The 25,825-nt window shown below is 52.9% G+C and overlaps 7 protein-coding genes and 1 non-coding gene across 8 annotated transcripts; 5 read left to right on the top strand and 3 right to left on the bottom strand.

Moving 5' to 3' along the window:
* Positions 1-228: 228 nt before the first annotated feature.
* Positions 229-1,293, top strand: J4E92_003758 (uncharacterized protein; the record flags this gene model as incomplete). Its single annotated transcript, XM_051495153.1, has 1 exon — positions 229-1,293. The coding sequence occupies one exon, from the start codon at positions 229-231 to the stop codon at positions 1,291-1,293; it is 1,065 nt and encodes a 354-aa protein (XP_051354172.1).
* A 2,422-nt stretch (positions 1,294-3,715) lies between these two features.
* J4E92_003757 (uncharacterized protein) lies at positions 3,716-5,521 on the top strand (the record flags this gene model as incomplete). Its single annotated transcript, XM_051495152.1, has 5 exons — positions 3,716-3,876; positions 3,925-4,424; positions 4,477-4,796; positions 4,847-5,308; positions 5,366-5,521. The coding sequence occupies 5 exons, from the start codon at positions 3,716-3,718 to the stop codon at positions 5,519-5,521; spliced, it is 1,599 nt and encodes a 532-aa protein (XP_051354171.1).
* A 1,181-nt stretch (positions 5,522-6,702) lies between these two features.
* On the bottom strand, positions 6,703-9,916 carry J4E92_003756 (uncharacterized protein; the record flags this gene model as incomplete). The annotated part of the gene is made up of 2 exons (XM_051495151.1): positions 6,703-9,375; positions 9,521-9,916. The coding sequence occupies 2 exons, from the start codon at positions 9,914-9,916 to the stop codon at positions 6,703-6,705; spliced, it is 3,069 nt and encodes a 1,022-aa protein (XP_051354170.1).
* Positions 9,917-10,679: 763 nt separating this feature from the next.
* Positions 10,680-12,637, top strand: J4E92_003755 (uncharacterized protein; the record flags this gene model as incomplete). The annotated part of the gene is made up of 5 exons (XM_051495150.1): positions 10,680-10,958; positions 11,008-11,385; positions 11,441-11,483; positions 11,530-12,251; positions 12,302-12,637. The coding sequence occupies 5 exons, from the start codon at positions 10,680-10,682 to the stop codon at positions 12,635-12,637; spliced, it is 1,758 nt and encodes a 585-aa protein (XP_051354169.1).
* A 402-nt stretch (positions 12,638-13,039) lies between these two features.
* J4E92_003754 lies at positions 13,040-13,141 on the top strand. The gene has a single exon. It is a non-coding gene; the product is annotated as a tRNA-Val (tRNA).
* Positions 13,142-14,895: 1,754 nt separating this feature from the next.
* On the bottom strand, positions 14,896-18,856 carry J4E92_003753 (uncharacterized protein; the record flags this gene model as incomplete). Its single annotated transcript, XM_051495149.1, has 2 exons — positions 14,896-15,761; positions 15,811-18,856. 2 exons carry the CDS (start codon positions 18,854-18,856, stop codon positions 14,896-14,898), a joined length of 3,912 nt encoding a protein of 1,303 aa, XP_051354168.1.
* A 2,800-nt stretch (positions 18,857-21,656) lies between these two features.
* J4E92_003752 (uncharacterized protein) lies at positions 21,657-22,914 on the top strand (the record flags this gene model as incomplete). Its single annotated transcript, XM_051495148.1, has 2 exons — positions 21,657-22,113; positions 22,196-22,914. The coding sequence occupies 2 exons, from the start codon at positions 21,657-21,659 to the stop codon at positions 22,912-22,914; spliced, it is 1,176 nt and encodes a 391-aa protein (XP_051354167.1).
* Positions 22,915-24,152: 1,238 nt separating this feature from the next.
* On the bottom strand, positions 24,153-25,412 carry J4E92_003751 (uncharacterized protein; the record flags this gene model as incomplete). Its single annotated transcript, XM_051495147.1, has 1 exon — positions 24,153-25,412. The coding sequence occupies one exon, from the start codon at positions 25,410-25,412 to the stop codon at positions 24,153-24,155; it is 1,260 nt and encodes a 419-aa protein (XP_051354166.1).
* Between the last annotated feature and the right edge of the window lie 413 nt (positions 25,413-25,825).

The raw sequence follows: 25,825 nt of genomic DNA, 5'->3' as shown, positions 1-25,825 counted from the left end.
TGGGCACACTTTCCTACAAGGGCGAGGCAGGAGTCTTAATCCCCTGCTTCATCTACCACTCACTACCTCCCGTACACGTAGAGCCTTCATTTCGCGTATACGAACAGACACCGATAGACCTGGTCTCACAATTTCTACACATTCCGGCTCTTACATTCATTTCTCTTTGCACTGTAAGTCAAGCCTCTAATACGAAGCCCTTTTCTGACAGTACAGGAAACCGCAAACATGCCCGTCGTTCTCATTCCCTTCTCAGTAGCCAGCAGTCGATTTGGCATGAACGTCGCGCATGATGCAGCGACTTTCCAACTAGACACGATGATCTTTCCCAATCTTCAGGGCTCAACCATCACTTCAACCCCGTCTTCCAGTACTTCGCACTCGAATATTCAGACTTGGGCTGAGGTAGTGAAGCATGGCGTGCTACCCGGGTCGAAGAAGAGTAGGTCGTTGCGGGATGCAAGGAATCACGAGCTATGCTTACAAGATACAGTGCCCAGATACATCAACGGCGAGCCGTGGATTCCGGAGAGCGACGCAGTCGCAGACGTCTACGAAACCCCTGCCATCAAGCCGAAGTTTCACCGGTTCCTTGAGTTGCCTACTGAACTCCGCCTCGGGATCTGGAAACTTGCTCTCGATGTCGATACGAACGTGATGGAAGTGCGCAAGGCAGTCAGGAGGGGCAATAACCCCGCTCGACCCGGGTTTCTTCCCCAGTTTTGCTATACATCGCGACGAACCTTCGACGAGACGGTCGCCACCGTCATCGAGGATTCACAGATGATGATTTGCTCATACGCCGACAACCAGTTTACACGCGCGTTTCTGGCCGCAGAGCCGAGCCGCTTTGACCTCGTTCGTCACTTAGACTTCAGGTTCTTCAGCCGCTTCAAGGAAGAGTTTGGTGTGAACGCTGATCTAGAACTTGCTTCCGAATGCAGGGGTCTGCGTACCATCAAGCTCAACTTCCACTGCAGCGATCTGATCCGGCTGGAAATTGAGGATGGTTACGACTACTACGAAGACGATTACACCCGTTACCCTGCCGGGGGTGAGGAGCTGTTCAACAAATACAAGCTTGCTCGGATATTGGACTGCGACGCGCTCAACGCAGTCATCATCGAGCACTCAGGGTGTTACTGTCGAATGGCGGTGGAAGCGGCCGAGGGCTTGGGGAGAATCATAGAGCAGAAGTTCGCAGGCAAAGTCCCGAAGCAGATCGTAAGGCTTACCTACACTCGTCAGCCGACCAGACTTCGTGAAAACAACACTTTTGGCTGGAGTGTATGAAGTACACAAACAGGACATCGAGCGGGATCAGAGGAGCATGGAATGACTGGAGTGGACAAGAGAGTATTACGGAAGGTCTCGTGCGGTATGTAGAGCTCACGGACAGTGTGCCTGGATTAGCCCATTGTAGTTGAAGCCTAGATCTTGGTGGTCAAGTCTCTTACCTTCTGGCTATGCATTCTTTGGAACTTCAAATATTGTTCGGTCTGGCTCACCGGGTGCTGTGGGCCATGCACAGGACATAACTCCATCACCATGTCTTCTTATAGCCACTATCCACTTAGTATGTGTGTTTGTGACGACAAGAAGGCCGTTGTGAAGTTGTCACACTCATTGATTTTCCGCTTGAATATATGTTTCACTGATTCTCGTATTCGACAGAGTTTGACAACTCCTGGGGATACTGTTCCTCGAAACCGCCATATTTTAGGATGCTGAAACATGGTCGAAAAGTCGCTCTTTCGTTCGGCCGGAGAAACCGTTGCCGGAGACGAAGTAAGGCCTTGCGTCGGTGTCGTGTTCAGGATAGTGGCCCGCCATCTTATCGACAAGTCTTCCCACCAAAACGCGCATTCATTGCAGGCGGCGACTGTGTTGTGCCGTCTTGTGAGTTAGGTAACTCAGAGGTGCGCTGAAGAGCACAGGCTCAGAGTCCGGCCCAACGCTGCTGCTGGGTCAGTCTTCGCACCGTGCCACATCGCACTTTGGGGACGAAGGCTGCGAGTAGTGTTGAAATCATGTTCACACTGAGCTCCCAGCCATCACCGTGCCGCCTTTCCGCTCTCCGCTCCAGGAAGAATAGCATGCTTGGCGTGTAGCAATATTCCACCACAACGCCACCACCAGATGTGGCCGGCTAAATGTGTGATCCGCTATCGAGTGAGCTGCGCAGTCCCGGCTGACCGGGGCCCCGTCTTTGTCAGGGCAAGGCTTGGTATCAGGTCTCTAAGCGCCATCAATCACGACATGAGTGTACAACGCGAGTAGAGGACCGGGGTGGGGCGTTCTGCGATGGAAAGAGGGGCCCCACTAGCCTGTTCGCTTGCGCATGAACAATATACTGTCGACTCCAACAGCTCGGCGCGTGGAACTCTCTACACACATATGCCTCCCAGGAAATTGAAAGTGTCGCATCAGTACGAGCACCGACCTCGCAATTGATTACTCCCATGGCTGCCGCCGGTGCATGCCGCCAAGGCTGCACGTGGCCTGCAACATAGCTCCGATGTGCACCTGGACACCGTCCCGCCTCGTCGCTTGCGCGTATGCACAGCGCGGCTTCCCCCCTATCCATTTGCACACCCTATCCGCATGCGTACATCGAGGCCGTCTGAGCCTTATCGACGTCTGCCAATGCGAAAAACCATGGGACGACTTCGTCAGTACAATTCTTTTGTAAATTCCAGTCACCGAGCTCCAGATCCGGCGCGCAGGCCCATTTATCCATCTTGGCTGGTCCTGGCATCGCATGGTAAGCTTGACCTACCGTGAGCGGACTCTTGGTTGGTTCGTCCAAGCCTTGAGTGCAGAACACCAAGAGGCATACCGGATGCTAAGCAAAATTATCCGCGGGACGAGTCGCCTGTTCAGATGGGGATCCAGAGCTATCGAGGCGTCTTACAATCAAGCCCGGGGGCGTCTCAAGCCTCAACGCTGGGCACAGCGGAATAGCAACAGAATCGGGGAACGCATGGCTTGATGGCGAAAATCACTCGGCAGATCGGCTTCGACATCTCATGATGGAGGAGTCTATCATCTGATGAGTTGAAGCAGACCGAGGCATAGAACCACCAGACCTCGCCAGCAAGCGCTTTTGCACATGTCGCGTCTCCAAAACGCAACATGCTGTTGTCCTATCTGGCTATCACGAAGTTAATATCAAGGCGCTTTCGAGGGCCAATGAATGACAGCAACCCGTGTCTGGGTCTATTGTCAAATGTGGTCACACGTTCTAGCGCCACCAGGTTATAGACTTCTGGAAGGCAGCCGAACACCCCATGGGGAGACAGCAATTTGCATCGGACGTTGGATACCTCCGTTGGCGGCCAATGCCTAGATATGACAAGACGGGACTTCTCTGTTCTTGTAAGTCTAGTCCCACGGCGCTACGGGCCTGGTGCCAACAGATCGCTCGGTGGAGATTTCTTGGTATCATCTTACTGGTCCTTCCCACCGTTGCTGTCAGGCAGTCTTCCTGCAAAGTGCGGTACCCATGTCCGTCAACCCGCGGTGGAACAAGCATGGGAGTATCTCCCATCCGGGGTGTGGGGTCGCTTGCAGTGGAGGTGGATCGAATATAAGTACTCGACGCCGGACGAGGGTCATTCTCAACCCAAGGGACTTCGCCCATCAGTAGCACAGTCTACTTGTCCTGAACTTCGGTCAATCTTTCACTTAACAGTTCCATCGTTCTTTATTCAAGATGGTCGGTATGCACGTCGGAGCCGCCAAGGGCAACAGTGCCGTCCGCGAGGATGTGCCTGAGTTCGAGAAGGTCATTTGGTACAAGGATCCAAACATGCGAAAGCTGTTCTGGCACTCGTCGGTTCTTTGCATTGCCTCCGCCACTACTGGTTATGACGGGTGAGTGGAGTTTCCAGTAATGCCGCGGGATTTGCTGACCATCTTCAGCATGATGATGAACTCTTCGCAGCAGATGAGCAGATGGCAGGACTACTTTGATGAGCCTACCGGTAACCGCCTGGGTCTTATGAACAACATGTACAACATCGGTTCGATCGTCAGCTTCTTCCTCGTTCCCTTCCTCACCCAGTGGACCGGACGTAAGATTCCAATCGCCGTCGGCTGCTCCATAATGATTGCTGGTGCCCTTGTCTCGACCTTCTCTACGAACTGGCAGATCTACATGGGTGGCCGTTTCATCCTTGGTTTCGGTAACTCTTTCGCCCAGATGTGCTCGCCTATTCTTCTTACCGAGATCTGCCATCCTCAGCACCGTGGTATCTTCACTGCCGTATACAACTGTCTCTGGAACTTGGGTGCTCTTTTCGTCGCATGGATTGCATGGGGTACATCTCAGGCGGACAACCACTGGTCTTGGAGGTCCATCACTCTTCTTCAGGCTCTGCCTTCGTTCCTCCAACTCTGCTTCCTTTGGTGGGTTCCTGAGAGTAAGTCAAACTTTACACTGCATAACGAATATACGCTGACATTGCTTTCCAGGCCCACGTTGGTTAATCTCCAAGGAGCGCTACGAAGAGGCCCTGGACACTCTCGCCTACTACCATGCCGGAGGTGACCGTAACAACGCCACGGTTCAGTTCGAATACGTCGAGATGAGGGAGGTCATTCGTCTGGAAGCCGATGCAAACAAGAACTCCAGCTACGTCGACTTTGTCAAGACCAAGGGTAACCGATGGAGGTTGGCTATTCTTATCTCTCTCGGTATCATCTCCCAGTACTCTGGCAACGCGCTCTTCTCCAACTACATCAACTTGGTCTACGAGGGTGCTGGTATTACCAGCGAGAACCAGAAGATGGGTGTAAGTATCGCTGAAACGTTGCATGGAAACACTCACTAACATTGCATCAGCTCACCGGTGGTGAACGTATCTTGGCTCTCTGTGTGTCCGTCTACGCCGCTACCTTGATCGACAAGGTTGGTCGTCGTCCCCTCTTCCTCGGCGCAACCACTGGTATGGTCGTCTCATTCGTCTGCTGGACCATCACGTGCGCCATCTACGAGAACTCCGGCGACACCAACTCCGCAGCCGGTTACGCTCAGATTCCATTCGTCTGGATCTTCGGTGTCTTCTACGCTTTCGCCTGGTCTGGTCTGCTCGTTGCCTACGCTCTCGAGATTCTGCCTTACGCTCTCCGTGCTAAGGGTCTCATGATCATGAACATCACTGTGCAGGCTATCCTCGCCGTTGGTGGTCAGACGAACCCCGTCGCATGGGACAACCTTCCCAAGCACTGGAACTTGGCTCTCTTCTACACCCTCTGGATTACCGTCGAGCTTGTCTTTGTCTACTTCGTCTACCCCGAGACAAAGGTATGTACACTCCACTCCTGATCTACCCATGAGAACAATGCTAATCTTGTACAACAGGGTCCCACACTTGAGGAGATCGCCCGTATCTTCGACGGTCCTGCCGCAGTGGCTCCCGTGGACATGGATGCGATCGCCAGACAAGCTGCTAAGGAGCGCCTCAACAACTTCGGCGATGAGAAGGAGCCTCACGTCGAGCAGAGCCACGTCGTCTAGGGTGTTTGACTTCACTCATTAGTAGTCATGTCGCAAGAATAGGAGAGGTTGGGCTTCGTAGTTTTGGCATTCGCTACCCCTAGAGCAGTCTTTACTTCAATATACCCACTGCTTTGGTACGCACTGTCTACTGCTCTCTTGCTGTCATGTTTCGTGATGACTACGCTCCAGAACAATTGCGCAGGACCTTCGGCACTGATCTCCCACGACAGGACACATGCTAGCGCGTCGGCCAAGACGCCAAGCAATGCTAATTCTGTGCTCACCCCGCAATCATTTGAGCGATTTCCGCACTCCGTCTCATCTTCTCAACCCGTCTTGGCATCCAACATTGAAGAGCCCTTCCGTGTCTGGCGCGTCAGCAAATTATCACTCAGCTTCATCAACCACCCTGAATCCTTTTTTTTATATCCGAATAGCAACCTGGATCACACCACACTCATCTCCGTCGGTCGGTCGGTCATATTACCTAGATACCAGCTTACTGCTCCCCAATTGTTCCATCACTACAGTTACTCGGCACCATCTCCGGATGCGACTTATATGAGACGGCAGTTGTGAGTCTACGGATCGGAGAATTAGGGCGCTGACGCCGTATGCATCTTCGTCGCGCCATATTGCCATGCCTCGCACGCACTGCAAGTCTGCAGAGACCGTAGAGCTATTTGCCCACCTTGCGGCACGCACAAGCTGGTCGATTTCTCTCGCGCTTGACGCAAACATCAGCCTTGTTGAATTGATCGTTCTCATTAATTTACTATCGACATCACGACCACCATACACGTCTAGCTGCCCAAGACTCCGGGTTTCGGCGTGAAAGGGCGTAGACGTAGGACGGTGGCACGATGATCTTGGAAGCATCCCAATTGCCACATGTCTTTAAGCATTTTATAGCATACGTTCTCATACTATGTGTATTGTATCCGGTTTCAATGCGTTGAAAATCCTGAGTACTTTGGGCTCAGCGCAAGTCTTGCGAACAAGCTTGAAGTGATGAATATCTAATGCCCGAGATCCAGAGCAAGACCCGTATAAGATATGAGACATTTCCACCTTCATAAGATAACATGGTATCCGCCAGATGTGACTACTCGTCAAACATGCTATCTAAGATTGTGTCGCTGTAACCCGCGTTCAACCCAAATTCTCCATCATCCCGCTTCGACGTCGTTCACAGAACCTCACATCAATCCTGATCCATCGTACCGCTCCTCATCCGGTCCAACCTCATACTGGGGCTGATCCTCAGCCTTCAGCGACTTGGGATCGATGTATCGACAAGTAAGCGCAAACCGCAGCTTACCCGAGTGCTCAACAGCGTGCTCATAATACTTCTGTACATCCGCACCGTGCATGATGACAATATCGCCATGACCGAGCTGCATCGTCAGCGCGTCCCTCGCATTGCCTCGGTTGCTGAGTTTCAATTGCTTGGGAATTTGTTTCCTCCTCGCGTTGTACGCTTTAGAGTCTGATGTCTTGAGCGCATCGAGAGAAGGTTGGACTGCGAGACGAGCGTCGTAGTGTTCGCATCCTGGGATTGGGGCAGTGTCGTCGTAAAGACCAGCGACAGAAGACACACCATGGTAGTGACGGGCTTTCATGCGGATCCGCATAGTGCCAGGTGCACCCAAACTCAACGTTGCGATAGTTGGGCCGAGGCCGAATTCGCCGTCATCATGGTAGTTGATCTTTTGTTCTTCGAAGTATCCCAGTGCTAGAACTTCGTTGAACTCCTTCTCTTGCCATTCTTGATTGACTTCTTCCATGCTCGTCCCAGTCTCTTGTGTCAAGAGCAACTTGGCCGCCCAGTTCAAGCGACTGCGAGTGCTGGTTATTGGACGAGCGGCTCCATCGAAAGAACGAGATGCTGTCGCTGCGATGAATTTGTACGGCATGCCATAGTTGACTGCGAAATGGCGGCAGTAGTTTGGTCCTTTGAGCTGACCGTTCGGCATGGAGCGTCGCTGCAGTCCAATGTCCGTCTGTTGGAGCTCTTCGAACATGGCATCTGGTCCACCTTTTTCCTCAAGCACGGTCTTGTTGGCGATCATGTGTGTGATGAAGCCATTGACTCCGGGTAACTCATAGCGATTGATACGATATCCATGTTCAAATGATACCTTCAATCCTAAAAGAGGTGTCATTGTATCCCTAGACAGCGTGTAGCTGCTAGTGACTGGCCATAATGGGTCGTGAAGCGATAGCGCGGGGATGAGCGTGTGCGGAGGCGTTCTCATGTACTGGCATGCTACATTGGAACACTCCCAATTTGTCCAGTTCAGACGGGATGTGCAGCGTCCGCAACCAGGGCAAACGATACCAGACCAGAATGCGACGGATGTATTTTCGCCAGGAATAGAGTGTCCTGAAAGTTCAGCAGCGTTAGAGACTAGAGGGTAGTCGTGATCGTCGTTGTGCCAAGGAGTCTTCTGCTTGAGAAAGCGTGGGTCATATACCAAGGAGGCTTCTTTTGGCTCCTGCGCTGACGTGCTCGTTCCGGGTCCTGGTGTGGGCATGAGAATCTTCCAAAAGGCGGCGCAAGTCGGTTGTAGACACATCCACCCGTTCAGGTATATCTGTTGAGACTTCACGTTGCAGCTTCCGCATATCTTCTCGACTGGAGGTTGCAGCGAGCCAAGCTCTGCAACTTCCTGTGAATCCTTCTCCTTCCACCAGGACTCTTTCTTTGTGTTCAGCTTCTCAAAGCGGTATCGCACAATCTTGCTGTTACCACTCTTCTCAGCCCAGATATGGGTGGGCTTGAAATGATCCAAAACACAGTACTGATGCGGTGGCTTTGATGGGATGTTGGGGTTGTCGACTCCGGTGATGATGACGACTGGGTTGTAGTGAAGCATGCAGTTCCTCAAGCCTAGCGCAGCTGAGTCTTCAGATTGGTCCTTCTTTGACTTCATCTCACCGGAGTCAATGTCCTTCGCGAGACCACCACCTGCTCGTGAGATGACAACGTTAGTATCCATATAGTCGCGAGCATGCGCAACCTTGTCAAACATGAAGCCCCTCGCAAAACCGCCAGTTGAGTAGCAGGCGCTTTGGTATGCGCGATAGTAATGTAGCGTCTCGCAGATCTCTTGCCGTCCGTCGGCCCAGACTTCTGGTTGTCCGTGCGGTTCTGGCTTGTTCGAACCTCTATTCTGCTGGGCAATGAGTCGCTCGGTGATATCGGAGAGGTGTTTGTTGTCGGCTAGGTCGAATCCTTCACCGACGGGAGAGCCCACGAATTCATCGCAATCCGTTGTTGCTTCTGATTCCGCATACAGACTGGACACCGGCCCAACAAGGTCGGCACAGGGCGGTTTTGACTGGTCGGCGGCATCGCCAGCTCGAAGCCAAGCCTCGACCTGCCCGCTGCGATCTCGATTGTCGGGGACAGAAAGAGCCACGGAACAGTCATGCTCTTCGTGCCCAGCTGCGCCACACCTTCCGCAGGTCGAACCCAAAGGCAGTATGGGCTGGGCTAGATATGAGTCTTGTTCAGGCACCTGGCCGTTCCCAAGCTCAGCGTTCGACTTTTCATGCACGACACTCAGATCATAGTGAATGGCTGATTCGGGCGTAAGGTATGCGAAGCGACCATCTGCCTCCTTCGAAAGCATTGATGGCGGTGTTTGGGCGTGATTGACGAAGTCTGGGACGTTGCGCATACTGTCCTCCGGCGTATTTGGTTCCCATGCTTGCGATATGGGGGTCTGGCTTGAAAGGGTTTCTTGCGAGGCGGGCGGTGTTGCAAAATCCTGACTCGATGCCGGTACGGGATCCAGTATACGCTGAGCACATTGGCCTTGTCCGTCCAGCGGAAGAGAGGTCTGTGTGTTCTTGTAGGCGGAAATCTGTTTGCAAATTAGCTTGATGACCGAAGGGTCGGAGGGTTGTACAAACCGGAGTTGATGGCAAAGAACCAGGCGGGGACGATAGGTCACTACCGGAGCTTTCGTTGTCATATTTCCGGCTTGGCTGGCGTGTGAATGTGGTGACTGGGACTTTGAGACAGACTATCAGGGACTCTTTCTCCGGTAGTTGTGACGAGCTGTCGATGCCATTGGCAATTGTGTCCGAAGGTGCCGGAAGCTCAGCCTGAATCTGATGAGAAGCACCCCTTGCTGTAGCTGAACCTTCCTCCGTAGATGGATTGGCCTTGGCCGAGGTCGCTTTCTTCTTCTTGTGGGCTGACGGCTGAGGCGGTGCATTGATGTATCTTTCCGGAGGCTTCCTTACCCTTGCCGGGCGTTGAGAAGATGCGCTGCCATAGTTACCAAGATCTTTCTGAATTTCAGCGGTCCCTGACTCGATCGTGGGTTTGGGTTGCTTCGCTCCGGGTGCACCTTCCCAGTCGGAATCGCTGTCGTCAGACTTGCGCTTTGAGGATGCCATGAGAGATGAGTGATTCGAGTAGTGATCTGCTGTTAGATGCGTGTTGGATATGCAGTAACGATAGCTGAAGCGACAAGAAAGACAATTGAAGTCTAGAAACAACAGAGTGAGGTCAGGAGTGGCAGGTGGTGGGATCGCGTCATGCGGACAATAGAAATTCAATTCAGGTTCGTGCGACAATAGGAAGACAGCTATACTTAGAGTCACGGAAAACTCTGCTGAGTCGCTCTCACTTGGGCGGCGCAGTGAGAGTGGGCAAACGTTGGAGATGGTGACAGTGAAGACGGCTGCCAGCGCGGAGGCAGGGTCGAGGGTGGCTCTTGCTGTAGTACGTCGCGATAGGAGCGACTTCCAAGATAGCAGCCAAACCTGGAGAGATTCGTCATGCTTGCGGCTCCTGATGATACTCGGTCCCGAATTGCAATAATTTCTTTCTGCGTGTCTGGGTCGAGGAGGTGAGTCGCATTTTGGTGGCTCCGAGCTAAGGCCGGCGTTAAGGAGAGGTTTGGCCGCTTCGAGGCGTGACCTCGGTACCCCAGCTTTCCCCACAGTTGGGGGCTGGCAGTAGCTGTCGGCTCCGACAAGACACGGCATCCGATGATGCTAACGTCATTCAGGAAGATGGGCGCATGCGTTAAAGCTCGAGTTCTGATTCATTCTTCGTCTTCTCCCTGCATCGCCAATTGAGGCTTACTATAGGTGAGTTCCTGCATCCGTCCCAAGACTTCGCGCACAACTGACGTACGCGTAGCTATCGCCCAACATGCCTTTCAATCCTCCTTCATGGGTGCCGCAGCTCCCCTTCGACCCGCCAGACTCGATTCCCATCTGCGACTTCATGCTCGATGAGCACTATGGCCGTCATCCGCTCGGCTATTCGAACGACCCCTTCACCTGCGGGTTGACCGGGAAAACATACTCGTGTTTGGATATGCGAGACCGCGTCGAGGCTCTCGCCCGAGGCTTATCAAAGGAGCTTGGCTTCAAGCCTAACGAGGCGACTGAGTGGGACAAGGTTATCGCTGTCTTCTCTGTCAACACGGTAGGCATATCCAGGCTGATGGATCTACGAGGATACTAACGCTGGCTAGATTGACACGCTTCCATTGGCATGGGCTACCCATCGTCTGGGTGGTATCCAATCGCCCGCCAATGCTGCGTACAGTACCGCTGAACTCGAATATCAATTGAAGAACTCCGGCGCGAAAGCCCTCTTCACCTGCGTCCCCCTCCTAGACACTGCGCGACAGGCGGCGAAGAACAGCGGCATCCCCGAGAATCGCATATACATACTGGAGGTGCCCGAATCGTTTGCTGGCAAGAAAACACCAAAGGGGCTCAAGACAGTCGACGATCTCATCCGTGAGGGCGAGAAGCTTGACCGTCTGCCCAAGTTGGACTGGGAGAAAGGCGACGGAGCTCTGCGGACCGCGTTCCTTTGCTACTCTAGCGGTACTTCAGGACTACCGGTAAGGATTGAATATACTGTGCGTATGCGCAACTATGTGCTAACGTGTTACACAGAAAGGTGTCATGATCTCGCACAGGAATGTCATCGCCAACACAAGTAAGTTTGTCCTCTATCGCATCAAACACTAGCTGACCACAAGCAGTGCAAATCACTACCTACGAGAAGCCGTACAGAGACACGATCATCAACGACGTACGAAACCAATCCGACTACACTGAGATCGCCCTGGGCCTCTTGCCCATGTCGCATATCTACGGCCTCGTCGTCATCTGCCATGCGAACGTCTACCGTGGAGATGGTGTCGTAGTTCTCCCTAAGTTTGAGTTTGCGTCAACTCTGCAGGCCATCCAAGACTACAAGATCAACTCGTTGTTCTTGGTCCCACCGATCATTATCCTCATGACCAAGAACAAGCCCTTGCTCGACAAGTACGACCTCAGCTCCGTCTGGTCGATCTTTACCGGCGCAGCGCCATTAGGACAAGAGACGGCAGAGGATCTCTCGAAAATCTTCCCCTCGTGGAAGATCAGGCAAGGATATGGCCTCACAGAGACATGCACCGTTGTTTCCTCGTCCTCCCCCGACGACATTTGGTTCGGCTCCTCCGGTTCCCTGCTGCCTAGCATCGAGTGCAAGATTGTTACTATTGAGGGCACCGAGATTACTGGTTACGACCAGCCTGGCGAGTTGCTAGTCAAGTCTCCTTCAGTCGTGTTGGGCTATCTGAACAACGACAAGGCCAACAAGGAAACGTTCCAAGATGGGTACATGCGCACCGGAGATGAGGCTGTATTCAAGAAGGGGGCAAACGGTCACGAACACGTCTTCATCGTTGATCGTATCAAAGAACTCATCAAGGTCCAGGTACGGTCTCTACTCCCTGTGAAAGATATTCTAAACTAACAACATCCTAGGGCCACCAAGTCGCACCTGCAGAGCTCGAAGCACATCTCCTAACGCATCCTGCTGTAAACGACTGCGCCGTCATCCAAATCCCCAACGAGAAGACCGGAGAGGTACCGAAAGCTTTCGTCGTCAAATCACCATCAGTCGGTCTGGAAGAGAACGACCGCGTCCTCGCTCGCGAGATTCAGAAGCACGTCGAAGAACACAAGGCGCGATACAAGTGGATCAGCGGTGGTATTGAGTTCATCGATGAGATTCCGAAGTCGCCGTCTGGAAAGATTCTGCGACGGTTGTTGAGGGACAAGGAGAAGGAGAAGAGGAGGTTAGCAGGTAGCAAGCTCTAGACACCTATACTAGTGAGGCGCTGTTGTTGTTCTTGCGATGCCTGTTGTGAGTTGTTTCCGCGTCCCTGTTCGCGATATCAGATACCGTTATAAGTCAATATATTCGAGTAACCACAACTACCTGTTATACATCCTGTCAATTTAACCTGATGCAGTGAGGATGTATACTAGTGTAAGCTCCAATGAAGGTTTGTTGCTCCTCGTATCAGGGTGCTTCTGTAGTAAGCTGATAGCTCCCCACCCTGCCAAGTGGGTATAGCTCCAGCAGCTGCCCACATTCAACCCCCCCTTTTTGCCCTAGCGAAGGCACATTTTCAGGTCCACTAAGTCCCTCAGTTTTGCTACCAGCGCTTCCGGAACAACTACATAAATCTTACAATTTCTCTGTTTGCTATAAATCAGGGCTCGTTGGTGTAGTTGGTTATCACGTCAGTCTAACAAGGGGTCTTCAAAAGCCACCAGTTAGGACACTGAAGGTCCGGAGTTCAAACCTCCGATGAGTCAAGAGGAGCTACAGTTACTGTAGTGCATTCGCTTTTTTGTTGCGGGGGTGGACAGTGAATAGGCGTGGGTGGATGTGGACTTTTTTTTTGGTAGATTTCGAGTTGGCGAATGAAGACCCGTATTTCACTCCAAAATACCCAAAGTGATGCTTATGAGGGATATATCAGGTAGCTTTCGAATTCTGTCCATTCAATTTTGAAGGATGTGTTCGTTGGCAGGGGTGGGGACAAAAAGGCGAAACTTCGGCACACGAACTTCGAGAGTTCGGTGCAGCGAGCCTTAGACGACACAGCAAGTTGTTATATTTCAAAAGGCAAATATAGTCGTAGCAGCCCGAGAAATACACTTAAGGGATCGATAAAGTCTATTATATGCATGTAGTAGGCAAGAGTATACTTTGTGATAAGGCAATGAGAAGATTCATGTCTGTAGAATATCCAGCTATCGTATCAACATAAAATAGATATTAGACAATCAGAGGCAGTCTAAATGTGATGTTGTGATACGAGTAAAGCTGTGCCTCCCGATCCCGGCATACCTCGGCGTCCTCGCACCAATTTCCAGCAAATTCTCACCGCAGCCCCACCACGGCCCTACCATGCAAACCACCAAGTCTGTTCCACACTTCTTTACACATCTACATAACTCGTAATATTTTTCATCGCCCCATCAATCAGTTAAGCAACTCGCTTACAATCGGTTTTGTAGTGTGCGTAGATCCTCTTCCTCACTTACCAACTTGCCCCCGCTAATAACCATCCAGGTAGCGGTTATCACTCCGGATTCTGATCTCAAAATCAGTATCTTCCGGCAACCCCGGTTCGATTCCGGGCAAGACCTCTCTTTTTGGATCCGTAGAGGCCTTGGGTAGTGTAGGGAGACGTGGTGGTATGCATGGTGGGGTGTTGGCGGAGAATGAAGCTTTTTTGGTTTCGGGTATGTCAGACACCCAACTTTTTTTTGAACATGGAACATGGCATCTCATACAATGGAAAAGCTGAACAGGTCTACATTAACATAGGACCCTGCAAAGTAGGTGCCCTAACGTAGATGTAGGCTCCTGACCTGTTCATTTTGTCCCTAGGTTGACGTGCTGGTGTGCACTGGAGATCTAGCGATGCACAGTAAATCATTACATGTAGACTGGTCAAATATCATAGATAGCGGTATTGATTGTAGGATTCTTCACAAACTACCAACTTGGATCATTGCCCCTGAGGCTAACCCCTGCCCATCCCCCACCAAGTAGCGAGTGAATATCGCCCAGGCTACACCTCCAACCAAGACAAAGTGGATATAGAACGCTCGTGCAAAGGAAAAACAAGCAAGGGAATAAAGGTCGCTCAAAGACCACGAGGTAAAGGTAGCGAGAGGGGTATCAATGGTGCGCAGCAGCGAAAGCCGGCCGAGAGAAGAAACATTACAATAGGCGGTACGAGTGATAAGATGCGCGCGAGCACAACCGCTTTCTAGCCTTGCAGTCAGGCCCCTAGGGTTTGTTGAGCGAGTGGGAGAATACAAAAGGTGGGTCGAAGTAGAGTGACGGTAGGAAAGATGCAGACGAGGTATATGGGGCCTCCGCACAATGACGTTGAGTCGTATGGGTCGTTGCCCTAGCAGTGAGAGAATAAGACGGTACAAGCGAAAGATGGAAGACGTTCGAAAGACAAATGGGCGACAGGCGGTGGAAGACATCCGAGCGACCGTAAAGCATGCCCGTCACACGTGAGCGAGTCGTAAGTGCAGTGCGTTGTTTAGAAACCACGGAAAGGATCGTTAGCGTCGAAGTCGAAGAGACCGCCGCCTCGGTTCGACTGGTCGCGCGTGCTCGCGCTCCACTGGCTGCTGCCGCGTCGGCGACGGTGCTGCATGTGCGGTGCTCGTCCGCCGTAGCTGCTTAGCTGTTTTGGGTCGCCGAGAGCGTTGTCGATGAAGGCTTCCATGCGGACTGTGCCCATGGTGTCGAAGAAGTGTTGACGAGTCGATGTGCTGGCTTCTGAGGTTCGCGAACTCATGGCGCCGCTGTTGGGGTTGTAGACTGACGAAGGTACTGATGGTGGTACGCCGGCACTGTACATATCAGATGATACGTTGGAGTAGACCGATGGTACATGCTGGTGCGAGAAACTGCGGAAGGGGACAGTTGGAGGAGGTGCGCTCGGTCCTGTAGAACTCCTCTTCCTGCCGTGCTGTGGCCCACGAGGAATAGTGGGAGGGCTGGCAGAGTCTGGCATAGCCGTTTCGAATCCAGCGAGAGATGGCAAGCTAGGCATTGGCTCATCTTGAGCTGCGTAACGAGCCATGACTGGGTTGGTCCTTCCCTTGGCGAGACGCACAGAGTCCTGAACACGACTACGGCGGAGTGTCGCACCTTGTTGACGTTGGAGTGTTTCGTCGACCGGCGGAGGTACCGGTGGCAAAGAAGTCAGATCTGGCATGGGTGCGCTCGAATGGGCGAGGAAAGAAAGGGCCGTCAGCCAAAGGTAATGCCTTTCGCGGGACGATGTGGTGAATTTGAGTGCGCGAGCAGGAGTAAGGATGAGGATAGAGCGGTTGAAGAGTGTCTCGTTCTTCGGGGCAGGACAGGTGTCGGCGACATCGAGAACAGACTGGATGACGACTAGTGGTATGTTAGTAGATAGAAAGTGACATGAACTCGAGAGACTTACGCTTGCGACCACTCTTACCCATCAACGCGGAACCCGTCGTTGGCTGTTTGCTACTCCACAAGATGGCTCTTTCATATGGAGAGATCCAGACCCAACGCTTGTGCCTCACACCATGGCTAGCCAAAGAAGCTTCCTCTGCTGCGCGACTGACATCCACCGGCGTGTCAGGGCCACCAAAGGTCTTCCTCTTGCGCACGTACTTCCACATGAACTCTCCAATCATGGCTGCAGCGATCGCATCGACGACACTAGTGTGCGAGACAGAAGTGTTGGTAGATCCGTTGGCTGTGTAGCTTGTCGCTGCGGTTGCATTTGATAGTTGGTGTCGGTGGCGGAAGCCACTTGCGCTCGCAATGTCGCTCGGTAGGGGAGGAATGGAAGATGTGTCGGCAATGCTAGGGGTCGCAGGCAGTGTGGGTGATCTGCTACGAGAGCGTGCGCCCTTGGAGACAGGAGCAGCAGATCGCACCTTGCGTAGGCTATCTTTCCGCTGATGCTTCACGCCATATGGACGGCGACCAGCGTACGAGCCACTGTTGCGAGGTGTTGGGCTTTGCGAACCCTCGCTCTTGCTCACTGGCTTGTTGCGAGAGCTGGATCGTGTGGGAACCGGGAAGGGTGGCTTGGGAATGTTGTGCGCTGCGGTTCCGCTGTGGATCATGGCAGATCGTCGGATGCTGGGCTGGCGGCCGATAGAGTTACGCTGTGCCTTGCCAACTCTAGAGGGTTTCTCCATCGAGCTACGCTTAGACGCTATAGATACACTGTTGACAGAATCCTCCGATGGCCTAGGCATGGGCGTTGATTCCTTGTCTTCAGGAACAGGGGTAGGTGGGTTCACTGGCCGTCCGCTCTTTGCATTACGCGATGAAAGCATTGGGGTAGAGAACTGTGGGCTCCTGTAGTCGTCGTCGCTCAGGTCCGCGTCGTCATCCTCTTCATCAGACGAAGGGCCGTCGAAACCGGCGAAAAGGCTGCTTGTTCGGAAGGGTCGGTTGAGCATGTCTGAATGAAGCTGGCGTGACAAAGGTCCGTTGTCGTTGTTTCCTGGGTAACGATTCTCAACCTTCTTCTCGGCAGCCTTCTCAAGACGGGTAATGAAGTCCTGGCGAGACGTGGTCTTGAGAGTTGAGTTCTCGGCATCGCTAGAATCCTTCTTAATTGTCTTGACGTGATCTGCCTCAGGAGTGCCAGGCTTGGAGGTTATAGCAGAAGGAAGGAGATGCGCAGGAAGCTTCACAGCTCTCTGATCAATCCTGATTGGCTCAGTCTGCATGCCAGTCGAAGACATTGGAGCTATCAGGTCGCCAGTGGTTTGAGTCGAGACAGTCTTGGTTCCTGGAGGAAGGATAGGGGCCTTGGGCGATGAAGGAGCGGATGTAGGAGCATGGATAGCAATAGAAGGAATTGTTATCGGCGCTGGCGGTGGAGCTCTAGTAGGCTTTTCTGGTACTACTTCAGGCTCGATTGGCGAGTCTGTCTGCGTTGCCGTAGACACGAGCTGAGTTTGGTAGACCGGTGACAAGGGTGCTTTGTCTGATGGCTGAGGGATCCTAGGCGTAGGTGGCGGACTGAGAGGCTGTTCGATTGTCTGTACCGAGCTTGATGTCGTTGTGCAAATTTCAGGGCTGGCTTGGACAGGCGGGCTGGAAGTCAAGGGTACTGAAACACGCTTCCGACTTTGGTTGGCCTCAACCTCAGCAGCAGTAGATGGGAAATCATTCGACTTTGTCTGGACAGATGGCTCGATAGTTTGCGACGTCGCTTCCACCATGACCAACTTGGCAGGTGATGGTGGAGGCGACGGTTGCACACCGGTGTCAACATAGATTGGTCGTGTTGGCGGGAAGACGAGAGTAATATCGCGAGGCGTCAATGTTACTGACGATTGAACCGTTTCATATGACGACTTCCGCGGCTCGGTATCATCGGCAGCCATGACAGGGCTATCCCATGTAACTTGCTGGGTATCGCTGCTTAATCCTAGAATGCGCTTTGCTTTTTCGTCAGGTAACATCGACTGTCGCGACTCGCGGACTCTTCGAGCCCGCATTTCATTCTCAGGGAAGTCGTCCGAGTCAAGCTCCAGATCATCCAACTCTTCCTCTTCTTCGTCGAATGTGAGCTCGTCTGCAAGACTAAGACCGTTGCCTCTGCCATACCCATCAGAGCTCATCAATGACATCCGGTAGCTGCGTCCAATGCTCCTGTAACTGCTGTTGCTTCTGTTCCTGGAATGACGTCCAAGACGTGTGGATGATCTTCGCTGTGGCGATGAACGTACGCTTCCTGCGTCGCTCTCCGGTATACCAGCGTCCTTGCTCGGGTCTTCTGCCTCACTTTCGACACCAGCCTCCTCATTGGCAGCTTCTTCCTGGATAGCGATCTCGTCCAAAAGCATCCTCAAGCGGGTCTCTGACACATGAACACGTCGCTCCAGAATTCGTTTTTCTCCCGCCCACTCTTCTTTTTCGCGAGCCCACATGTCGTGCACCTTGGTAGAGTCGTCATCTTGGCTTCTCGTCCTCTTTTCTGCTGCAGCTAGTTTCTCTCGCAAGTCGGCATTGGTCTCCTTGAACTTGTCTCTTTCACCTGCAATCTCTTCTAATGCAGCAAGTGTTTCGGTCTCGAAGTGCTGGAGCTGGCGTTTGACGGCTTTGCTTTCCTTGTTGGACGAGGAAAGCTGTTTGGCAAGGGCGTCGTTTTCGGATCGCGCGGTGTCTAGGTTTGTCTCCAGATCATCGATGAACCTGTGTTTCGAATCAAGTTCCCGGCGGAGATTCAAGATCTCCGAGACTAGATTGGCATGCAAGGTTGGAGTAAAGCGGCGCGGATCCAGAACTGAGATACTCTCGTCGTTGGCAGCATCGTCCCAACTGGAACTGTTGTCGTGTGGAAGTGGAGGTGGTGAACTGGGAACATCGCTGCCTGGTGTTTCGTGTGTTGAGGTTCTTCGGGATAAGGAGCTGTATGGAGTTCCAGCGGGGGTGGGAAGCGGGTGGTTGGTCAGGAAGGTTTCCTGGTCGGAAAAGTAGTCGGTAGCCATGTCGGGTGTATTGTCTAGGCCAGGAAAGTATATTATGTAGTAGGGTGTTCAGAACCACAACGAAGTGGTGCTGTAGGTACGTATAGCTTAACACATGCCTGCAATAGAGTCAGAATATGTCAATGGCGTGTCTCCTATTGCCGTAGCCAGGCGTGTCTTTGTGGAGTCTCTGTCGACGCGCTTCCACAACTGATTGTTGTAACGATAGCGATTGTATCGACCACCAATAGACCTGGCAATGGTTCACGTACCGGTCGAGTCGTTCGTACTGCGATCGGGTAATGAATGCTAGTTACGTGGGATAGCAGGAGTTGTCCTCAAGGATAGTGGATAGCGTCGGGTCGGATTACGTGGGGTAGGTATATCGACGGCAGCGTTCGGATGGTCTCGATACTGCAGTAGAAAGTCAGTACCGAGTTACTTCCAAGCGACGAGTCCTGTTGTAACGAACAGGTCCAGGCACAAATTCATAGCGCGTACTTACGGTTCAAAGGAATGACGTGACAATGGTGAAAGTCGATAGATAGAGAAACGTGCTCAACTCATTCCATACATACGATGCAAATGAGATGAAGAAAGCGACTAATGGCGCGTGCTAAAACACTTTTGGTGGTAAGAAAAGAACTGTCAAGCAACGGGCAGCGGGCCCTACGAGAATGATACCCGTGTGTCGTCAACGGCACGGAGCGTAGGGAGGAGAAGGAGGGACAGGCACAACTTGAGCATGAAATCGCTGTGATCGCCCATGCATCAGCTAGGATCCCGGAACGCAGGCACAAGTCCGCACAGTCCAAGAGGAGGCGGGACTATGGCCAAAGGCACGAATAGGATTCCTGGGATCAATCAAACCCCATCTGTGCCTGCTCAAATTTGTTTCGATGTCCGAGTCCATCTGCTTATGCACATCTCCGCACTAGCGAGCACAAGTATCCCTGCATGCAGGCTGAGCCGAGGGTCCCCTGGACTACAGGGACACTATTGGCTCAGGCCATCCGCTTTCCGCTTTTCAGCCAAGCGTCATTGGCTGCGCATTTAGGTCCAACGTTCCCTTAAATGCGTCCCGCGACGACGGCCAATACCTTAGCGAGGTGAAGGAAATGACCCGACAAGGGGTAGGTGGTAACGAATGCGGGTGGCAGTAACGGTGTTGACGAAGGGGGTGTGACAGATGCGCGAGAGGAGCAGCATCAGCAGATGTGAGGCGCAAGTTCATACGACCCTGAGCGCAGCTGGCTTCAGACGAAAGTTGCGTGGACGGTAATTTGCCAGATGGATATTATCGCCGTCCAAAGCTCCGCGTATGCCTTGCCCTATCAGTGATTCTGGACGCCTCCGGCGTAGTCTGGCGTTGTTGATGAGCTGTGATTCAGGGTTTCAGCCTCTGCCCACGCCGCAAACTTGGCCCACTGTGGAAAGCTTTGGACCAAGTGGCACGTTCGTGTCCCGGTCCGAGCTATCAAACTCTCGATGGCGCCCAACGCTCCGGTGCGCCAGTGCGGTACCGTTAGGTTATAGCCATCGCCTGTAATTAGAACATCGATCTTGAGACTTTGATCACGTTTCGGTCTGGCAATCCCATGCCTGTTGGAAGCCTCAAAAAGGAGGCATATATGGATTGCCATACTGGTAGGCAGTTGCATGAATGAGCAGCCTTATCCTGTACTGCCGAGTCAGGTGAGAGTCAAGCAGAGGTAGTCGACTTCCTACTTTGAGACGAAAGGATTCATCCGTGCGCTCTTGGCGGTGCAAAGGAGCCGAACTCGAGTCCAGATCGACGACGCAATTCTACAAGTTGAAAGTAATGGAAACCTCAGCCTCAGAGTTCTTTTTGTGAGATGCTTAGTTATCATGCCAGAGTGTATTTGTAGCAGTCCTCAGTCATGGTCAGTCGGGTGGTCGAGTAAGGAGTTCGGCACATGTGAAAGTTGAGGATCGCAGGCCGTCTTCTTACCCCAACAAATCGAGAGCAAGATCCATGCTACCATGACGTTTGATCTCTGGCCAGGCTGAGCCTGTCGAACGGGCAATCCCCCGCGGACGGGAAGGATACAGTTCGAAGGCGTCGCGCGACGTGCAAGTGGCATCCTGAACGCGATCGATTGACGTTTCGTTGAACGCCTCCAAATAAACAGCCTTGCCATGTGGTTGAATTGCTCGCAACCATCATTCTGAATCGATACTTCGCCGATGGGGTTCACGAATAATGGACCCCGAGTGTAACAAGGAGTACTTGGTCCACCAGCGGAGAGTGGGCCTGATGTGCGGACAGCTGAGGGCGCAATACGGCGGCCTGGCAATCAACAGAACATTCCATGATTCCACCCGACACGCGACATAACAGCTCACGATCCAACTGTCGCACAATGTATGCCTCGTCAGGTGTCAGTCGGTATTGCTCGGCCCTACTGGACCTCGTGGTTGTCTCAGAAAAGCAAATAGGAGATTTGCGTCGTAATCGGCTACAGCGCCCTGAACCTTCGGCGTGGACGAGAAGCTTAGACGATATAGCATGACGCGGAAGCGCCGGTGCCGGCTCACCCTATTTTAGCGTGCCCCTCTCGTTGTCCTGCGCCATCCCTTCTTGCTTTGCTCTGCTAGCTTGTAGGCGGGTGGCTGGGTTGTCTGCTCGACCGCAGGCAGCCAGTGATTGCAAGTTCAGACGTCAGGGTTCCCGAAGCCAGCAGCCCCGCCATCGCGTGACTAAGCGACTATCCGCCGAAAATTCGAGCAGACAGTCACAGCGAGCATATCGTGATATTTGCGACAACAGTTGTGAATTTCTCGAAGCAACACAGACGACATGGCGCAAACAGATCAAAATGGCCCACCGGCGGCGTCTGCAGATTTGCCACCCGCAATGGCTGATGTCAAGTCGAAAAAAGTAGACGATTTGCTGAAAGAGATGAACCGTATGCCAATCTTCATGACCAGTCTAGATGAAACAGATGGCGAGGGAGGCGAGAACATGGCGCTCGAGGCGTTGAAAGCGATGGCGTACGAGGGAACCCGTGCGGAGATCGCTGAGAACTTCCGGCAACAAGGCAACGAATGCGCGCGGGCAAAGCAATGGACAGACGCGAAAGAGTTCTACGACAAGGCAATAGCGGCGCTCAAAGGACCACAAACAAACCCTGATCCAGATGCGGAAGGTCCGGACGTTATTCCCGTAGAGCTTGACGAGAAGGAGGAGGCGGAGAAGGAAAGGGCGATTGCGGAGGCTGTCTATGTCAACCGAGCATTATGCAATTTGGAGAAGAGTGAGTTTGCAAGCACACCCCGAAGACAGGCATTATGGCTTCTTCACCAAAGTTTCGACTGTGGCCTGCTGACACGCGGTAGAAAATTATCGCTCTTGCATTCAAGATTGCGTATCCACGCTCAAGATCAACCCCGCAAACGTCAAAGCCTTCTACAGATCAGCCACTGCTGGCCTAGCACTAGACAAGCTACAGGAAGCAGCCTGGGCTTGCGACAGAGGCCTGGCCCTAGATGCCAACAACGCCCCTCTCAAGGCCCTCAAAACCAAGATTGATGCTCGGAAGCAGTACATAGAATCCGTCGAGAAGGCGCGTCGCGAACGAGAAGAAAAGGCTGCATCAGAGCGGTTAACACTCAAACTCGCCTTGAGGAGCCGGAATATCCTTACGCGGAGCACGGAGAAGCCCCCAGATCTAGAAGACGCCACTGTCAAGCTGGAGAAAAGTCTGGATCCTTCCTCAACACTCACGGTGCCAGTCATACTGCTGTATCCCATGCACTCGCAGTCTGACTTCATCAAGGCGTTCTCTGAGAAAGAGAAGCTAGACGAACATCTCGACTACATCTTCCCGCTGCCATGGGACGAGAAGCACGAGTACACCATCGACAACGTAGAGTCCTACATGGAAACTGCAGCCGGCGGCCTCATCAAAGTAGGAAAGAAAATGAGCCTAGGCAAAGTACTTGGAAGCGGAAAGCCAGAGATCGTCGACGGTCTGGTAACGATAAGCGTGATACCAAAGGACAAGGCAGCTGGTTGGATAGAGGAGTTCAAGAAGCGGAAAGGAAAGACGGCATAAGTGGGTTCAACGCACCTGCTCGGCAATCCCGAGGAGCGCATCAAATAGAACCGCTCACTGGACCGAACGATGACGATGTCTAGACGAATCGACGATATAAATGAACAGACACATGCAAAAAGCTACGGGCACCAAGTGCCAACCCCTCACATCATCCTCCGCTCTAACCAATTCCACAAAATCTCCGTGGCCTCCGTACATGATCGCTGACGTACCTCCCGCACCGACCAGCCACAACGTGCATCGCGTACAGTATCCCCGCCGAATCACTACCTAGGTACTCTGACCCGTGCTGTCCTGTCCGAGGAGCTCATCGGGCAAACCGGCTATATCAAACCACTTTTATGAACACGACCACCAACTTCGCCCAAATAGTATACAGAGGCTAAATAGGACTCTGACCACCTTCCAGATCGTGTTCCGCCCGACCCTCAAGCCCGGTAACGGGATGCATGCACGAACGCATCGAAGTGCATTCTTTTCTGCATGCGCAAGAACGACTGGCAGCGGCTACGTGCAGCAGTGTTTCAAATTGACAACGGCTTCCCGCTGCTTAACCCAATTTATTGTACTGTACATGATTTGCCCTGCCGCCACACCACCATCGCGTACCGCATTAAGCAGGTGTTCGCACGGCTCGCTTATGCAAGGTACATCTTTTGTCCCATGGTTCAACACGTTGCGCGGCTGCAGGCTGGCTGAGAAATAGCTGGTGGGGTCGGGGCTAGGGGATGTCGCATTTTAGCCGTCGGTGCGTTGTTGGGGCCCGGACATGCCATTGGCGGTAATATCGAGGAATGATAATGAGGGGTTGGACCAATCATCACGGCAGCACGAAGGAATTTTATCTAATGCTTTGGATTTTTATGTTGGGAAAATACATTGATGTGATGTGCTGCAGGAAGTGCCTGTACCGTCGCCAAACAGGGGCTGACAACGTCATCCGCTGACAGATAGGAAACATGGGCCCGGGGGTAAATTGTACAAAATGAACCTTCACCACATATGATAGCCATCCAACGCCCAGTCGCCATGGTACTTCCGCTCGAGTGAAAGCAATCGCTAGATCTACTGGAAGGTTGCCGAAGCAATCTGAATGTGAACATGAGGCCGATAACATGAGAATATTAGAACATGACAGAAGCCGACAGTTCTGATACCCGAAGTGGTTGGATCGCAAGGTACATGTAATGTGTAGTATGCCGCGAGATGGTATCTGGGGCATCTGGAGTACTCAGCTACTCCTTCACGTAGAGCCTGTCCTTTCGCACCATCGCTTCCTTCAGGTCATGCCAGGCCATTCTGCTCATGAACCTATCGGCACCATGATGGTACTTCTCGGGTTCCCGCACCACTTCGTCGGCCTTGATCTGCTCCAGGTAACCCAAAAACCTGACGTCGGTACGGCCCAGTTGCCGACGTCCGCCAAAGTACATTGTGACCTTGCGGAGCTTGGCGTTGCGGAGGACGCGGAGGCAGTTCGCCAGGTAGTCGTCGTTCAGATAGCGACGCTCCTCGTTGGAGCGGACATAGGGTGTGTCCTTTGGGCGTGCGTCATCGAAGACGAATTTGACATCGCGAAGGTATTGAATGTTCTCGGGGCCGATCATTCTGAGGAAATGCAGTACGTCCTGGTAACCGATCTCCTTGGGTACTGGCTCCCAGTAGGGTCCCCGAGTATCGTAGTGCCGGTGGAAGGAGAATGTGTTCTCGCCGTATAAGATCGAACAGCCTTCGTTATGCACCAGCTTACAGGTCCTGAGGAATTGACCAGACTTGGTCAGGCTTTCCTTGGGATCGATGGCCGTCATCGGAATCCTGAGCTTCGAGGTCTTGTCCTTGCGAGCGAAAAGGTACCGATAGATAGTGTTCCTTAGCTCGGGCGGCAGATCAGTGAAGCCTACGCTGCGTACCGCGGACTTTCCAGCTGGCTGCGGACCTGTGACACGGGGCTTGTTCGATTTGCCTGGCTGCATCTCATGTAGTTTGCCCTGCTCGTTGGTCTGTAGGATGGTGCTGTCGAGCTTGACGAAGAGTGGACCATGGAAGCCTAGCGGGACGTTGAACTGCAAGGTCATGGGCGGCTTCTTCGGAGCACTCCGATGAAAGGCGCCGGCATCCTCATTGTCGGTGAGGTCATCGAGCTCCTGGCGGTAGACAACGGGCTCTAGACGCGGAGACGGGGGTGAGGGACTGCGCTTGCGCTTCAGTGCGCCCTTCTTCTTCTTGTCTGAACGGCTGCGCGGGTCCATATCGTCCTCTTCTTCCTCGTCGCTCAGCTCGCTCAACTCACTCTCGGTCAAGGCGTCAAAGTCGGCGTCTTCGAAATCGACGTAGCCTGCCACTTTCTGAATCTTGCCTGCGCTCTTTCGAACCGGACGGCCTGTCTTCTGGTTGTACTGCGTGATCTTGGAAGGGCTGCCTAGCTCTGGACTCGAGTCGCGACTCTTCGGTGTTGTGGGAGGAGGCAAGCTCGGTGTCTTGAGTTTGGGCGCCATGATGTGATTCTTATATGCGGACACCTTGCTAGTTGAGGTTGTTAGCGGTGTAGGAAACAGTCACGCTTGGCCGTTGGATGACCGCTGTTAGAAGCAGAGGGAGAGGTAGAGGTTGCGGCTGCGGTCAAGATGGGGTTGATGCAGTAGACGCGGGGTCAGTAAACAGAGAAAGCGCGTCTAAGGCAGTGACGGTCGTTGCCACGCGCGCTTTCCAGGCTAAGGACTGTTACTAGTAACCTTGGCAGTCGGTTGGAGGAGGTGAGGGCAGTGTCCTTCATCCATGCTCAGAAGTTCCTACGATCTCAGAGACTGGGTGCAGGCTGTCACCTGTCTTTCGTGCACGAAGCTCGAAAGCGCACGTTGAAGACGCTTATCAGAAATCGATCACAGTCTGCGTGTGAAGGAGCTGCCAA

The sequence above is a fragment of the Alternaria infectoria genome (assembly GCF_024043175.1).
Source record: "Alternaria infectoria strain BMP 0036 chromosome Unknown scaffold_5, whole genome shotgun sequence".
In the NCBI taxonomy this organism is placed as follows: Eukaryota; Fungi; Ascomycota; class Dothideomycetes; order Pleosporales; family Pleosporaceae; genus Alternaria; species Alternaria infectoria.
The sequence above is the reverse complement of the archived record's forward strand: the minus strand, read 5'-3'. Positions and strand labels throughout refer to the sequence as shown.